The sequence below is a fragment of the Neolamprologus brichardi genome, chromosome 15 (genome assembly GCF_056152115.1).
Source record: "Neolamprologus brichardi isolate AB-2024 chromosome 15, ASM5615211v1, whole genome shotgun sequence".
Lineage (NCBI taxonomy): Eukaryota > Metazoa > Chordata > Actinopteri > Cichliformes > Cichlidae > Neolamprologus > Neolamprologus brichardi.
In genome coordinates this window covers 16,080,430-16,096,595 of record NC_142118.1, presented here as the reverse complement: position 1 = coordinate 16,096,595, position 16,166 = coordinate 16,080,430, and the positions used below count along the sequence as shown (strand labels likewise).

The 16,166-nt window shown below is 44.8% G+C and overlaps 3 protein-coding genes across 6 annotated transcripts in view; all 3 read left to right on the top strand.

The window, feature by feature from the left end:
- The window catches only part of sipa1l1 (signal-induced proliferation-associated 1 like 1), a 95,323-nt gene that overhangs the window by 16,834 nt on the left and 62,323 nt on the right, over positions 1-16,166 (top strand). The window lies entirely within an intron of this gene.
- On the top strand, positions 11,226-12,759 carry LOC148098431 (uncharacterized). The gene has a single exon (XM_087852461.1). It carries the CDS (start codon positions 11,226-11,228, stop codon positions 12,732-12,734), a length of 1,509 nt encoding a protein of 502 aa, XP_087708587.1. The 3' UTR covers positions 12,735-12,759.
- LOC148098430 (uncharacterized) lies at positions 13,019-14,819 on the top strand. The gene has a single exon (XM_087852460.1). It carries the CDS (start codon positions 13,019-13,021, stop codon positions 14,765-14,767), a length of 1,749 nt encoding a protein of 582 aa, XP_087708586.1. The 3' UTR covers positions 14,768-14,819.

Here is a 16,166-nt window from a genome sequence, read left to right as displayed (position 1 = left end):
CACAAGCTGGGTGAAGATTACCTGCGATATATCAGTGTGTTGGGATTTGTGAACATTTTTATTGACATAGAGAATGCTGAAATTGGTTATTGTAATTTATTGATCAATATGGCACTTGCCTCTTTTAGCAAGTTGTTTGGTATGTGTAGCAGCAGGAAATTGTGTAATGGAACGGCAAAATAAGTGCAGTCCAAGGTGATCTGGCATGCCCTATAGTTGGAGAAACTGTCTTCTATAACATAATATTGTCTTATCAATTTAAAAAAGTAAATTTGCAGATATTATTAGTTAATTAAACACTCAAATACGCAATGAGCTTGTGTTTTCAGACCAAAGATTACATCTGATTTATAGATGTTTTTTTGGTCTGATAATTTGTGATAAGAATTTTTGTGACGAACCAATACATGAAACAAGAGAACCTATCATACGCTTTCTGTCATTCCCAGAAAATACTTGATGCAGGTGATGGTAACCTTGTTTGCCACAAAGCTTCCATATCAAACTACACTTTTCTCCTGCTACCCTATTACCTTACATCTCTCCCTGCCAACATAAATGGATGCTGCCTTATTACCCAGTCACTCAAATAGAGAGGGCTATTCTGCTTTAGATTTGGTCTTTGGTGGTGATTTACCACTAAGCGCTTTGATCCATTGGAGTAGTAGTATTCTGACAACTTCTAGTTGGTGCCTCTGCTGGGTCTCACAAGCTGAAGAGAGGAAAGCTTGATCAGTGGTTTGTGCCTGTGAAAGCTCATGTTTTTCATCAACTAGCAAATAGTTGGACAGTTGATTGCCCCAGTGGCACTTTCTAATGACAGAGGGCCAGTTTAGCGGAAAATCTAATTCAGTGAGAACCCACAGGGTTGTTTTTTTTAATGAAATTACTACCTTTAAAATCCCTTAGACTTGGGATGGGGTGAGTGGAGGGTTGTCTGTGCTTGAAGAGAGGCTTAAATGAATGGACCCTTGAGGCTGCTTCCCTAATTTTCATCACAGATGTAGTGCTTGGAAAGAAGTGTCCCTTGTCTTTGTTAAGCAGGACTGAGTTAGTGAAAATTAAGTTGAATGTAGTAACTAACCTGTGGGGATCCACTACTGTTCTGTGGTTTAAAGTTTATGCTTGTGTATGGGATTATGATGAGTAGTCAGGTGTGCAGATATGAGCTCTACAAGATATAATGTGCTATCAGATGACTTGAATAGCATGATTGTAGTTGGACTTCAGTCTCTACAGTCGGAGATTAGAAAAGTATCTGGAGGGTTCGAGCTCAAAGCACCCGTAGTTCTCATTGCTTCCTGATATGAGATTCAGTAAGCTAATGTTGCCAGGCAACGGGTGCACTTCCACTTTTGGCAAGTACTGCTTAGTAACAAAAATTGTTTCCAAGAAGTAAAGGCAGAATCAGTGCTGGAATCAGTGATGGAGACGACACTGGAATCTCATCTGACCTATTACAGGCAATTAAAGCAGTGCCACAAGCTAGTCATCTGTAAGAGTGTTAAACTACAGCTGAAGGGAGTGTCTGTCCCACACAATCAACCTTATGTTTCATTCTGTTTAATGAGTATAAAAAGACCAAATTGTTGGAAATGACATTAAACAATCTGTTTTCATAGAGCGGTAGCCCCAATTTGTTCATGCATATTTAGTTTTACAGTGTTCTAATACAAATGATTAGGGTAAGATTTGCACACATTTGTAAATGACACTTTACTAATCTTATTAGTTTAATAGTTTTGTTGTATTTTTTTTTAAGATTTTACACATAAATGTGTAAATGAGTCCTTATCTGTCTAAAAATGATTTCTATTTAAAAAGCAATCTGAACGTCAGATAAAGCTCATAATAAGGTGTTTTTTTTTTTTTAAATTGTTGATTTTGTATATGACCTTTTATCACTCCATAAATCACAAAATACTGAATCCTTTATTCAGACACAGTCCATTTTGAAAATGGAATTAAAACCGGAGATTTTCATAAGAGAAACTAAAAACAGTGTAGACAGACCCATTATACAGACACAAAGCATATGCAACAGTGAAATAAAACCTTATAGTATAAAAATGAATAAATATAACCTTTTAAAATGTTACAGTGAAATAAGAGAATATTTTGTGGCTAACTGTATTTGTAGGGACCAAAGGATTTTTGTCTGCAGTCAGTGTGACTCAGAGATGCAGCTAATGCTAAAATATCCTATGACATTATAACAACTGTGTTTAAATTAGCAAGGATCTAGAGGTAACAAGGGGATTTTTGAAGTGGAGTCTTATCTATAATTTGCATGCTTTCCAGCTCCTTTCTAAGGAGGACCATCTAACTTTTACTTATAAGGCCTCACTCACACAGGCCAAGAGACAGGTTAGCAATGGATTCTGAGGTCGCCAACAGTTTGCATGGAAGATGCTTGCTTGTCTGCAAATGCTTGTTGTTCCAGTCAGCGCCTGGAATGTCCTGGGGTGTCACGGAATAGTCTTTAGGTCTGTGTGACTGGGGCCTAACATGATTTTGGAAAGTATCACGTGTTGTGAAACACAGTGCACTGAGAGAAAAAGATTCAAGAGGCTTCAGTGGGGAGGTGGAAGCATGCATATAAACAATATCTCCATAATCAATTCCAGTTAGAGTCACAGAATGCACAATGAGTTTACCACAAGGAAAAATTATTTGTTTCTGTACCAAAATCAAACTTTTGCCTCCAGTTTACTGTCACTCATGAGAAAATGTCTATTTTCCCCATGTTTTTTTTCAGGGAGGGGGGGGGGGAGGGAATAAAATGTTCTGCAGATCACACTCTGAATAATACATGAACAAAGCCGTCTGTTGAAACCTTTGGAATACAAGATGAGAATAAACCTGGAAAAGTTGGTGCATAAACAGAAGTGGACATTCCTGGCTCAATGAATGAGGCAGAGTTTTTATTGGAATATAGAATTAACAGTCCCCCCACCCAAATAGATATCACTATATTTGTAGGGACCAACAGTCATTGGGAACACAATGCCTGTCGCCATGAGTTTGAAGTCACTTTTGAGGGTCAAAATGTGGTGTTAGTGTCAGGGCTACGATTAGGTTATGATTAGGTTTAGGCTGAGGGTTCGGATCAGGCTTCATTTTTGATGGTTAGGGTTACGATAAGTGGCTATGGAAAGCATTATGTCAATTAGATGTCCTCACTAAGATATGAAAGTGTGTGTGTGTGTATATATTTTGGTTCAAATTTGCAAATGAGACATTGGCTACTTCAAGTATCTTATTCTGCATAAACATCCTGTAGACAGGTTGTTGTAAAGCACTTACAGGTGTAGTTTTGGTCATTTTCTTTCTGCTGGTCTGAAATAAGAAATGGAACAAAATATAACCCAAAATCTAAAAATTGACCAATGCATAAAATAAATGTTTTCTTTGCTTGTTTTGGCCACCTTAAATATTTTCCTCCTCAAATATCCCCCATGAGCCGTGCTTGTACTGGAACACTCTCGTTTCACAATGCACCTATTCCTACAAATAGCCAACGGTACACTAGAGGGAGGTGGAGTAGGAGGAGAGGGGTCTTGTGGTGTGAACAAGGCCTGGCGGGGGTGGCGCTGGGTTACATAATATCAGACGAACCCAGCTGTGCTGTGTTGTTTCGCCCATGGGTGAAGTTGTGCCAGCCCAGCTGACTGATGTGTCCACCTGCGCTCATCAGAGCGGGGTTCAGGATTAAGGTGCAGGTCAATGATCAGATTGATGTTGAACAGACTGATTGCGTGTAGTCAGCAGATCTCCTAGGCAATATTAAATGGGCGAAACACAGAGCCACAGTACCAACATCTCCTTCGGCACAGTGTTGCCATGGCAGCACAGTTGTTGTGTTGTCAGAAACCTTGGAGTGTAATGATAATGCAGGGCTCTAACAACGGTAATTAGCAGCTTTTTCCCCCTTTCTTTCTTCTGCATCTAGTGCCTTCTTATCCCTACAGCCACTCTTCAGTGGAGCAATGCACCAAGAAAGACGCATGCTTTTATCACGTTCTGTTAAAAAAAGGACAGTTTACACTAGTTGGTTCTCATGCACAGACCATTTTCTACCCTCAAGTTCGCAATGTGTTACTCAGTGATTGCGGGCAGTTTTGTGAAGACCCTGTTCCTGTTAATGTCCCCAGCTGACTGGTGTGTTTCTTTTTGGCTTTTGTAAGTATCATAAGTGTTGATTAAAGACTGAATAATTTACTACAGGGGTCTTCCAGGAAGGCCCATGTGACCCTGCAAGCTGTATTTAAAAAGCTCATCATCTCGCCCTCTGAGACCTCTGTAATTAAAGAGAGAGGCGTCTGTGTTTTAGCTTAAAGTCTTTGATATACAGTATTAGTTCTTGACATGCAGACAGCCAGCGTTTTCTCGTGTGCGCCATTTAATAGAAATGTTTTCAACAACAACTGATTGAAATCCACACAAAACATCTCTCCTCCCTAGGCATCAGCTGTTGAATTACTGCTTACCACTGAAAGAACTGTAAATCAATCCACTGGCTGTGTTTGTTTTGTGTTATATCCAAAGTAAAAAGATTATAAAGTTCAGCTCTAGATGAGTAGTAGACATGTTTGTGTCTAGCGAAAAAGCTTTTAAGAGTGTCGGTCTATCTCTGGTGTACCTGTCATACTAATGAAAATGCATTTGGGGGAATTAAAGCTTGCAGTAGTTTATCATGTATCAGTGGCGACTGGAATTTGATCTTAAGCAAACCAGCCTTTCAATTCCCAGAATGCTCTATGTATAAGAGAGATGTTTTAATCACGCAGACAGGTGTGTAAAGGTAACATCTATCTGAAACGCCTTCACTGTTCAGCTGTTTTTACACATGCGATGCATCTATGAACTTAATAGACATTACCAAGAGCAGTGGACTTACTCAGACTGGATGTTAAGCGTCGCTAGCTACTTAGCATGCAGTTTTCCCAATGTTCACTTGATCCTATATGTGTGACTAGCTTACGTTGATCTCTGGAGAATTTAGATATATAGTGATGGATGTAGAAATGTAAGTCCTACCTCCTGTATGCACCGCTGTCAAATGGCAACTTTGTAGAGTATGCAGACATGTTTTTATCAATATATTCTGGAGTTAAGTTGTAAAATGGTTTTAGTCACTCAGCGGAGTTCTCTTGATCTTAACCATATTTAAATACTTTAATCAGACAGTGGTAGGGATCAGGAACCCCCTGGATTTGTTGTGCCTCTCACACTGTAGGAGTAAATGGAAAAACAGTTGATCAGTCGCAATGGCTGGTTGTCTCACGAGCTGGAAAAATGTATTTACCACAGCACTCATGGTGCTTGGTTGAGCTATTAGTGCTCTGAAAGTTGACCAGAATTTCATTAAAAATCCTCCAAAAGATGCCACATATAATTAAACAATTTAAAGATGAATTTGTGGGCTTGCATCATTAGATATTGGGCACCTTATACCGCTGAGGAGATAACGTATATTAAGTCTGGTGCTATTTTAAAACTAAGTACATAGATTATTAAACAGCTGTTGTTTGTGTCTAAAAACCCCACAATGCTTCGGTGTGAGGGTTGGTTGGAGAGAGGATTGGAGAACTAATGCTGTATTTGAATCGTCTACTTTCTTTCTTTCTTTCTTTTTTTTTCTTGTTTCTTTTGTTAAACAAATTGGGCCTGCATTCCCATTTGATATTTTGACAGGACTATATCCAAACCGTTTCTTCCAGCTGTCTCAGCTCTCAAATGGGAAATATGACCACAAAAGTTCCAAAAGAAACCCAGTTGTGGGAGCTAAGAAAGTGGTAACAGAAAGAACGGATAGAGAAATGGCAAAAAGATGAGAGTAGGAAGGAAAATAAACTATGTTAGAGTTAGGCAGATAGATCTGAGGACCATGCATTAGAAGATAAGGTAAAAACATTTGATCTTTAAAAGGGAGAAAAGGTAGTGTCAGATAAATGACTAGTAGAGCAGTAGAGGCTGTCATGAATGCAAAGGAGTGAGAGGGAAAGGTAAGCCTTGAGAAAATCTCGCCCCTGAACTTTATCTGGGAAAACAAAACAATTAAGCCCCAGTCAACCAACAGCCTGACTGTTTCTTTAGTTTGAGCTCTGAGGCTGAGGGAACTGCACAGAAAGCTTAGCAGTAGGCATTTTATTCAAAGACCTTTTCTGTGTGTGTTGCTTTGTGAGGTATAAAACTCACATCTGTCAAAGTGTCACAGGCTTGCTGTCTGGAGCCTTAACCTCATCTCCTCCCATCTCTTATAACAGCGATTGCCCTTGAAACCCCTGCACATCGTTTCTCACGACCATTAAACATGCAGCTGTCAATCGCCCTGTGACCGATGGCCTCATCGCCATTTGCCTCTGAGCTGGCTAGGCAAAATCAATACAAGCCTGCCTACTATGGATATTTGGGTTACTCCATGGACTAAAAGCAAGCATGTTTTTGACAACATGTAGCGTTTCTGTGTAAAATGGAAACTGCATTTCGAAATGTGTGCTTTGCTTGAATTATTAGGTAAACCTTTTCCACTTTTGTTTTGTCTAGCATATACGTTAGTCCATATTTGACCATTTTCTCAGGGATTTTCTTTTAATTTAGCCACTTAACACTTCTTTATCAACCATTCAAGCATAAAAAAGACACCAACTTCAAGTAACGAACCAGCATAATCTACGTAAAACTTAACAACGAACCAATTTTGCAGTTTATTTTTAGACACTTTGTTACTGGGAATCTCAAAAGCACATAATTTGTCCCCAATGCTTTAGTTGCATCTTCAAAAAAAGCCAACTTTAGCAGGTTAACAGGTATAAAATGGTAATTTTGCACCAACAAGATGATTCCGAAATATGCCAAAAACTTGGTATGACACCACTCCAAGTCAATTATTTTCAGTCAATATGAGACTGAATGTAATAAAATATGCATGTGGTCATTCTACTTATCTATCCACTGTTCATTGACCATTGATTGGCCTCCCTAGGGTCACAGACCTTAACCATATCAATCTTATTAGAGATGGAACAAAATGCAGCCAACATCCATAGAAGAGCTTTGAAAGTCCTTCAAGATGCCAGAAGAATTATTCCTGAAGACTTAAAAACAAAGCTTGCCTATGAGAGTAAAGGTGCTCACACCAAACACTGACTGAACCATTTCCATATACGTTTGCACTCATTCCCATTTTCCTACCAAGTCATAAGACTTTTGCACAGCAGTGTGCATGCAGAACTAAACCATCGACCAAACTGCTATCGTTGCAACATGGAGGTATGTTTGTGCCTGTATTTACAGACAGACACTCTCCCTGGTTAGTTTGATCAGTTAACTTAAGCTATCCTCCCACAGAACTTGTCAGACAGTGTTTTTGGCTTTGTCTGTAGTGATGCTACCTGGTACTGTGTTTAGAGTGTCAGAACAACAAAGAGCAGAGAGAGAACAAAACGCTGGGCTAATTGCTGTAAGTAGTGGGATTGTGTCTTTAGATGTCAGGTTTAAAAGCGTCGGCACGTACTCATTCTCCCTCTCTCTTCTTTTGTTTACCTTGATGTTATGGTGGTATTTTTCTTTCTCTTTGTGCGGCTGGTAAATTGGCATATCTCTGACTAACAGTGACTCAAACTTCCTGACTTCATCGTCTGTGAAGTAATGCACGCAAGGACTCAATTTTAATCATACTTTATTTTCAGTCAATATGAGACTAAATGTAATAAAATATTAGATTAGCAGACACAGAATTTGTTTAATTTGCCAGAATGAGTGCTCTGACAGCTTCATCTGTCACTGTATACATAAATGAGTTAAACATGTGGTTCCAGTGACTGACAGACTGTTAAAAAATGTATATTGCTTTACTTGTGATTGTAGGCACACATATGAATCAGCAAGTCTACATTAGCAAGGGAATAAAGTAATGTAAAATGTATTTTAGGTTTTATCAAACAGAAGAAAATGTCTTTTAATTCTACTTATAATCATCTTGGAGACATAGAAGGCGCAAGAAGTCTTCCTGGCAACTCTGCTTTGCCATGGCTACCCCTGTCCCTACTCATGTTTATAGTGTGAACTCGAGTAAAGGGAGAGGAAAATAAAAAAAGTACCATGTTTTTGTTGTCAAGCTATTGTGGGCTGGAGTTTTATGAGCTTTGAGGCTGGGGATGTGGTAAGGGTGATTTATAGCTTTCATTATCAAGGTTTTACCACACTGTTGGGTCCCAACAGGCTCCCCGCAGGTCTGCACACAGTTGAGGTAAGTGTGAAGGCTTACACTTTACCAGAGTGTGGTTAGACAAAGGCAGTGAACAGTTAAATTTACCTAAGGTGCATCTCTATCCCCAGGGATTCAAATTTAATTCCTTCCAAAGTATGCATCAGGTGCTGCTGGGTTTTTGAGAAACGACACACAAACACACATGGATTTTTTTTCTTTTCTTCCTGTGCTCACTGCAAAGTGCAGACACAATCGTCTGAAGATGAGGTGGAAGAGTAGAGAGTGCAAAGGTTTCCTTTTTTCCCCAGATGAACTTGTGAACTCAAGTCTCTTTACTGGCTACTTTTGCTTCACATGATCTTTTTATATTTCTATCTCAAGCCCTTTCTCTGGTATTTGGTCTTGAGCCCATCTTTTTGTACTGATTTGGCATGTTTTTTATTTCCCTGTAAAACGTCTTCCTTTTTTTTTTTTTTTTTTTTTTTGGTCTTCCTCTCTCCACTCCTTTCTCTTAAGCTTTGTAGACTTCAGCTCTGTTGTGATTTATAGTCATAGCAGAGGATCTGCTACTTTGGTCATGCTTTTCTAACCCTGTGCAGATGATTCCCAGGCTTTTTCAGTCCAGTTGCTTCTTTTTCTTGTTTTCTTTTTCTTTCTTGTTCTTTTATTGTTGTGATACTTGGCTAAAAAACCAGCCACATCACTGCCATGACCGCTTAACGGTGTCGTGGATAGAACAGTTATGATTACCATTAATTTTCTACAAAGAGTCTTGGTATGTAGACTTTTGGAAAATGACATACTCACATGTCAGTGGTTATGAGAACACACTTGTGAAGACTATTACCATGATGACAGTAAGTCAGAGGCTTTTGTGGCCGGTGGTTGAACTCCTCCTGGCAAGTCAGGAGTTTCATGAATAGCTTTGGCCCATCAAAACCTGACTGGACGGCAGCGCAAGCTAGCACACACGAAACGTTTGCTGAATAGCAGCAGCGGCTAAAAGCAGGCCTAATCCAGCTGCAGGTTTAACCGACAAATAGATTTGATACAGTGACTCTGCCAGCCCGTATCCCCATTTTCCAAGGAGTTGAATAGTGTGGGAGAGAGAAACTGAGGCTTATGTCCCCGTGATGGAGGAATGTGAAGAGCAAGCAGTTGAGACTTGATAGAGAGCTATAGCCAAAGCATTGAAGACAGGTTTACAATGGGTAGAAAGTGAGGATAGGTGGCAAAGGAACAAAGCTGCTTCTGCTGGCTTGCACTGGCTAAGAAGTGGCTTTGGAAGGAAATCCACAGAGAATTTGATGCACTATGAGTTTTTGCAAGTGCTGTGAGTCCCATACCCAGACACCTTCATGGGGCTTTGCACAGTATGCTTTTCCCCTCCCTCTATGCAACATGACCTACCTCAAACTTTATTGACTCACTCCCCTAATGTGGGGCATTTATAACGTGGAGTGAGAGTGTGGTATTTTTATGGGTCATTAAAAAAAAAAAAAAAAAAGTGTTGACTTTTTACATCAGCGTGGTGCAGTTTTTCTTTTCAGTCTTGGCATTTGTGAAGCATTGCCTGCTGATGATCAGAGACTAGGCAAAGGTAGAGGGGGTTACATAAGAAGTACTTACAAGGTGCTAATTATTCAGAGTTCAATGCTTTTTCTCAAGTAGACAGGAAACGAGAATCTAACGGCACACGTCGCAACACTTGAATTTGTATCTTAATAGGTGTAAATAACGGGATATGGCATCGTTTTTTTTTTTGGTGAGCATATTTTGGTAAAGCCTAATTTGCATCAATTGAATTCCTTGCAAAAGACTGCAAAAAGCCAGCTGTCAGGTTCATTATTTCCCCATCTTGTCTGTACTGCAACAGGCTCAGGCTTTAAGCATTCACGATTTACACCACAACAGTATCACTGTGATGTTTCCGGACTCTCATCTTACCTGCCATTTGTTGTTTCTTCTCAGTCCTCTACAATCTTTTGAAGAAGCTGCTGTCATAATGTTATAATAAGCCGCAGGTCACTCTGGCTGCAAGCGTTGTGGTAAAATTCACAATGAAAAGAGAGCTTCACAAAAACTCATCATATCTAGTTAAATTTAAAGATGGATTTATAGAAAGAATTTATAGTTGGTTAATAAAACAATAAATGTGTGCCAAATACACACAAGAACTACTGCACTGAACTACTTGGCAAGCATTTGGTTGTCAGCTATGACCACCAGTAGCTGACTTGGAAGGGAACTACCTAAATCCTCTGCTGCATACCCTTTGCCAGACATCTGGACGCTGTCTGTTTTACGACCTGCAACTTGAGCTTAGGGTCTGTCTGAATCCAGTGTCCCAAAGTATGATTTGTATTGTGAAGGTGCCTCCTAAAAAAAAAAAATCTATCCAAAGGACACATTCCACTTAATCACAGGCTTTTTTGTTGTCATGTTGGATTGTGTTCTCTTTCAAACATTCGTTTCGGTGTCTCACTATGGGGAACGCTCTCTCAGCGTTGTCCTCAGAAGCCTCTATATCATTACTCCAGCCAGTATTGGCTGGCAGTCGTGACGCTTGCGTCAGGGAGGGGCCACCCTCCTCCCTATAAAAGGGTGTGACGCAGCGTCACCCGTCATTCAATTTCCTCTTCTCGCTTCTTAGAAACCTCGTCTCTCCTGACTGTGAACGTGAGTGCTAGCTTAACTGTCCACACGAGCAAGCTAACACCTTGGTCACCGGGCGCTAGCACGGCTCGCGTTTCGAGTCGCCTGCTCTTCACCACAGAGCCAGGTCGGAGAGTGTGTTAGCTGCCACCACGCATCTAGCACAACAGTTAGCTGACCAAGCTATCTGTCTTTGCTACACACGGTCACCAAGCCAAGTAGCGCAAGCGCTAGCCACCACACTAGCTAGGTCATACTAGCTCACCATAGCTACCCGACCGAGAGAAGAAAAAAGAAAAAAGATCAGCGTTAGCCGTCCAGCCATTCCAAGCTAGCTACACCAAGCTTCCTTAATATGGCAGACTGCAAACCGCTGCCCAGAATTTGCCCCTGCGGTTGCAAAATCTCAGGTTCGGATACACATGACGCGTGTGTGATGTGCCTCGGGCTGCAACACGCCCAAGCAGCTATTTCCACACCGGGTATATGCGAACACTGCGCTCGCTTCACCCAAAAAAGCCTTCGCCGAAGGCTAGCCCGCCAGGCTAGCTTGTCGAAGGAGGACCCAATGCTGTCTCCAGTCGGCCCACCGATGGAGCACACTGAGTCCGCCACACCAGGCACCAGCTGGGGCGACGAGATGGATATCGTCCTCCCGCTGGTGCATGATGCCGAGGTCAGCTGCGAAGCTATGTTTGATTCTCTCGAGGCTAATGTCGAGCTACTCAGCGAATCCTCTGAGGGAGCGTCGGAACATCTCGTCTCGGACGATGATGACGACGTTTTCTTTGCCCCCTCTGGTCGGAATTCTGCGACACAAGGGGCCGATTGTGATAACCCCGGCACACAGTCCCGCGGCATGGAGCTATTTGACGTTGCAAAACGGGCAGCTGAAAAGCTGGCAATCCCATGGCCCGCGGTGACAACGGAGACCTCCACCTCACGATACGAGGGTAAAAGGCTCCCCGTAGCAAAGCGCACTACTAAGCAGGTACTGCCGCTTTTCCCCGAATGCGTGGACGAGGTCACACGCTGCTGGGCAAAGCCATTTTCGTCACCCAACCCCGTGCAGGGAGCGGCGGCGTTTGACTGCGCTGGAATGAAAGAGAAGGGCATCTACCAAATCCCCACAGTGGAGAATCTGGTGGCTTCTCATCTCCACCCGAACCAGAAACTTTCCATGTCATCTGGTCCGTCCCTGCCCTCCAAGGCCGAACGCCTGCAGTCCTCCCTGGCTGACAAGGCGTATAAATCGGTTGCCACCACCGCGAGGGCATTGAACGCCTCATCGCTCCTGCTAGCCTACTCGGCGGAGCTCGAGGACCAGGCTGCTGCGAACCCGGATGCTAGCGAGCTGTGGGAAGAGCTGGGCGTAGTTACGGACCAGTGTCTCCACCTCACTAGAGCAGCAGTACAAGCGGCGGGCAGAGCCCTCAGCATCATCGTCCTACAGGAGAGGGCAAGATGGCTGAACTTGTCGGGGCTTTCGGACAGAGAAAAACGTGACATTCTGGACGAAAGCATCGACCCCGCTGGGCTTTTCGGGACCGCCGTTGCCACCATGCAAAGACGGTGCGAGGAGAAAAAGAAAGAGGGAGAGGCCCTGCAGCTGTGTCTCCCTAGGAAGACCCAGGCTGCGCCTCCACCCAGTCGCCGCACGTTCGCTCAGGTCACCAGCCGTCCAGCCGGCGTGCCGACGTTTAAAATCCCTCGCCGCCCAGCCCCGCAGGTCGCGGCCCAGGGTCCCCTAGGATCGCAGAACCCTAAGACCCACTGGCCCAGGAAACACGTCCCGCCTGCTGCCGCTCAGGGTGCCCCACCACCAGCCAAGCAGTCGGACCGCAAGAAGAAGCGGACTGCCTAACATCCCCCACGGGGAGATCGGAGCCGGACCAGCCCGGGCTCCGAGTTCACTCCAGGGCTCAGTTCCGGAGCCCGTTCGGAGAAGTGTGTTCTGCCTCCACCTTTCAGCGCCTGGGACTCGAGTTGGATCCCACAGAGCGCATTTCAACAAAGAGACGGCGAGACACTGTTCAGCTGAATCAAGCATGCCTGTCTCACAAAGCACACTGTTTATTAAAAACTCACCCGTTGCATCCAGGCATGTCGCCAAGGGCACGGGAAAAATGTGTGAAAAACACAGAAAGCATGTTGAAAAACATAATGCCCCCACGCACCCAGACACCACCGGGGTTGATTCCCTCAGTGGTGTCCGGCCCCATAAGCGCTGGTCAAGCGCGGGCCGCCCGCGCATGCGCAGTCGGGTCTGGCCCGAAGGACCAGTTTCCGCCACAAGAGGGAGCCAGAGCTCCGTCTACTGTGGAGTGCCTGTCTTTGGGGCCGCTGTCAGCAAGAATAGAGAGATGGCGAGCTCTCGCTGCGCCAGAATGGGTTGTGAGGACATTGGAGCGAGGCTATCGTTTGCAATTCGCAACCACCCCTCCCAGATTTCACAAAGTGATTTTCTCTCTTGCAAAAGGCGAATCAGCCAGGATCCTGCAAGAAGAAATAACTACCTTGCTATCAAAGGGAGCAGTACGAGAAATACCCCAGGAGCAGAGCCAATGCGGCTTTTACTCAAAGTATTTTCTCGTGCCCAAGAAGGGAGGGGGACTACGTCCGATACTGGACCTACGGGCTCTGAATCAGCATCTGAGGTCATACAAATTCAGGATGTTGACGACCACCACTCTGCTGCATGTAGTGCGCCCAGGCGATTGGTTTACATCAATAGACCTGAAGGACGCATACTTTCACATCCCTATTTACCCACCTCACAGAAAATTCCTGCGCTTTGCGTTTCAGGGCAGAATGTACGAGTACCAGGTCCTGCCGTTTGGTCTCTCACTGAGCCCTCGGGTATTTGTGAAATGCACAGAGGCAGCCACAGCCCCACTGAAGAGGCGGGGCATCCGCATCATTCCACTAGGCAGACTGCATATGAGGGAATTTCAGCGATGGGTTGCATCACTGAGACTGAATCGAAAGCGCCATACTTACCGCTATATCAGAGTGACAGCAGACTGCGCTGCAGCACTCCACTGTTGGAGAAATCCCACATTTCTCTCTCAGGGGGTGTCACTGGGGGCTGTCACAGCCAGAAAGGTGGTGACCACGGACGCGAGTCTCACGGGCTGGGGTGCCACTCACGAGGGCAGAGCAGTGAGCGGCAGCTGGGACTCACAACAGAGGGGTGCTCACATAAATTGGCTAGAATTGCTAGCAGCATTTCTAGCACTGAGACACTTCCTTCCCCTGTTGAGAAACCACCATGTTCTGATCAGAACAGACAACACCACTGTTGTGGCATACATCAACAGACAGGGCGGGTTACGTTCCCGTCCCTTGCACATGCTGGCTCGCAGACTGATCATGTGGAGCAGCATCAATCTGTTGTCACTGAGAGCTACTCACATTCCAGGAGCTCTGAACTTGGGAGCAGACTTAATGTCCAGGGGAAACCCGCAGTACGGGGACTGGACCCTGCACCCACATGTGGTGACCCAAATCTGGACCCGCTTTGGCCAGCCACAGGTCGATCTGTTTGCCTCGAGGGAGAACGCTCAGTGTCCACTGTATTTCTCCCTGAGGGACCAGGAGGCTCCGCTAGGGGTAGACGCATTAGCTCACAACTGGCCACATGCTCTGCTTTATGCGTTCCCTCCGCTGGCCTTAATTTCTCCCACTCTAACCAGAGTGAGAGAGAGAGGGCTAACAATGATATTGATCGCCCCAAGGTGGATGAGGTCCCATTGGTTAGCGGAGATTGTGCCCCTCTTGTGGAGCGAACCTTGGCCTCTCCCTCTCCGACGAGACCTAGTCTCCCAAGCCAGGGGGGAGATTTTTCACCCTCACCCCGAGCGCCTTGCCCTGTGGGCTTGGCCCGTGAGAGGTTGAATCTGAGTACGGCAGGACTCCCCCAGGGTGTTATAGCCACTATTCAGAGTGCTAGAGCCGCCTCCACAAGATCATTGTATGAGAACAAGTGGAGGGTATTTGAGGAATGGTGTGGAAAGTCTCACACTCTCTCCTTTCAGTGCTCTGTGACAACAATTCTCTCCTTTCTCCAAGAACTGTTAGATAAAGGAAAGGCCTTTTCCACAATTAAAGTATATCTAGCAGCCATTTCAGCCTGCCATGTGGGCTTCGTGGATGGCCCGGTGAGCCATCACCCGCTGGTCTGCCGTTTCATGAAAGGGGCACGACGGCTCCACCCAGTGTCTAAACCTCTCGTTCCCACGTGGGATTTATCCCTGGTGCTGGGGGCAGTTTCACAGCCACCATTTGAACCACTAAACCAGGTGGAAATAAAAATCCTGTCTTTGAAGACTGCATTGCTCCTGGCTCTCGCATCTGCGAAGCGTGTCAGTGATATTCATGCGCTGTCGATACACAAAGAGTGCACCCGATTCACACGGGATAACTCTAGAGTCACACTCAGGCCAAATCCGGCCTTTGTGCCCAAAAATCCTTATCTCCAGTGCACCCCATTGGAGCTGGAAGCTTTTTGCCCTCCTCCTTTCTCCTCCCCTGAACAGGAGCGCCTACATGCTCTCTGTCCAGTTAGGGCTTTATGTACCTATATAGAGAGAACGAAGGCTTTCAGGAGGTCGGATCAGCTGTTTGTTTCCTGGGCTAAACCACATCTTGGCAAGCCCGTTAGCAAACAACGCATTTCCCACTGGATTGTTGAGGCGATCCAATTGGCTTATTCCAGCACGGGTCTGCCCCCCCCGGAGGGACTTCGTGCTCATTCTACCAGAGGGATGGCAACCTCTTGGGCCCTTTTTAGGGGTGTCTCTATAGAAGAGATATGTGCAGCTGCGAGCTGGGCTTCACCTTTGACCTTTGCAAGGTTTTACAGGTTGGATGTCACTGCACCGTCTCTAGCCCACACTGTGTTAAGTGTGGGTCCCCACGAGACCTCCTAAATTGGCAGTCAGTCGTTCAGATGGGCTTATCTGGCAATACGGGAGTCTGCATATCCCCATAGTGAGACACCGAAACGAATGTTTGAAAGAGAACTTGAGGTTACTCTATTCCGTAACCCCTGTTCTCTGATAACATGAGTGAGGTGTCTCACCAGATCACCCTCCTTGCACGAAGCGAGGAAGAGGTGAGCTTATCTTGAATGACGGGTGACGCTGCGTCACACCCTTTTATAGGGAGGAGGGTGGCCCCTCCCTGACGCAAGCGTCACGACTGCCAGCCAATACTGGCTGGAGTAATGATATAGAGGCTTCTGAGGACAACGCTGAGAGAGCGTTCCCCATAGTGAGACACCTCACTCATGTTA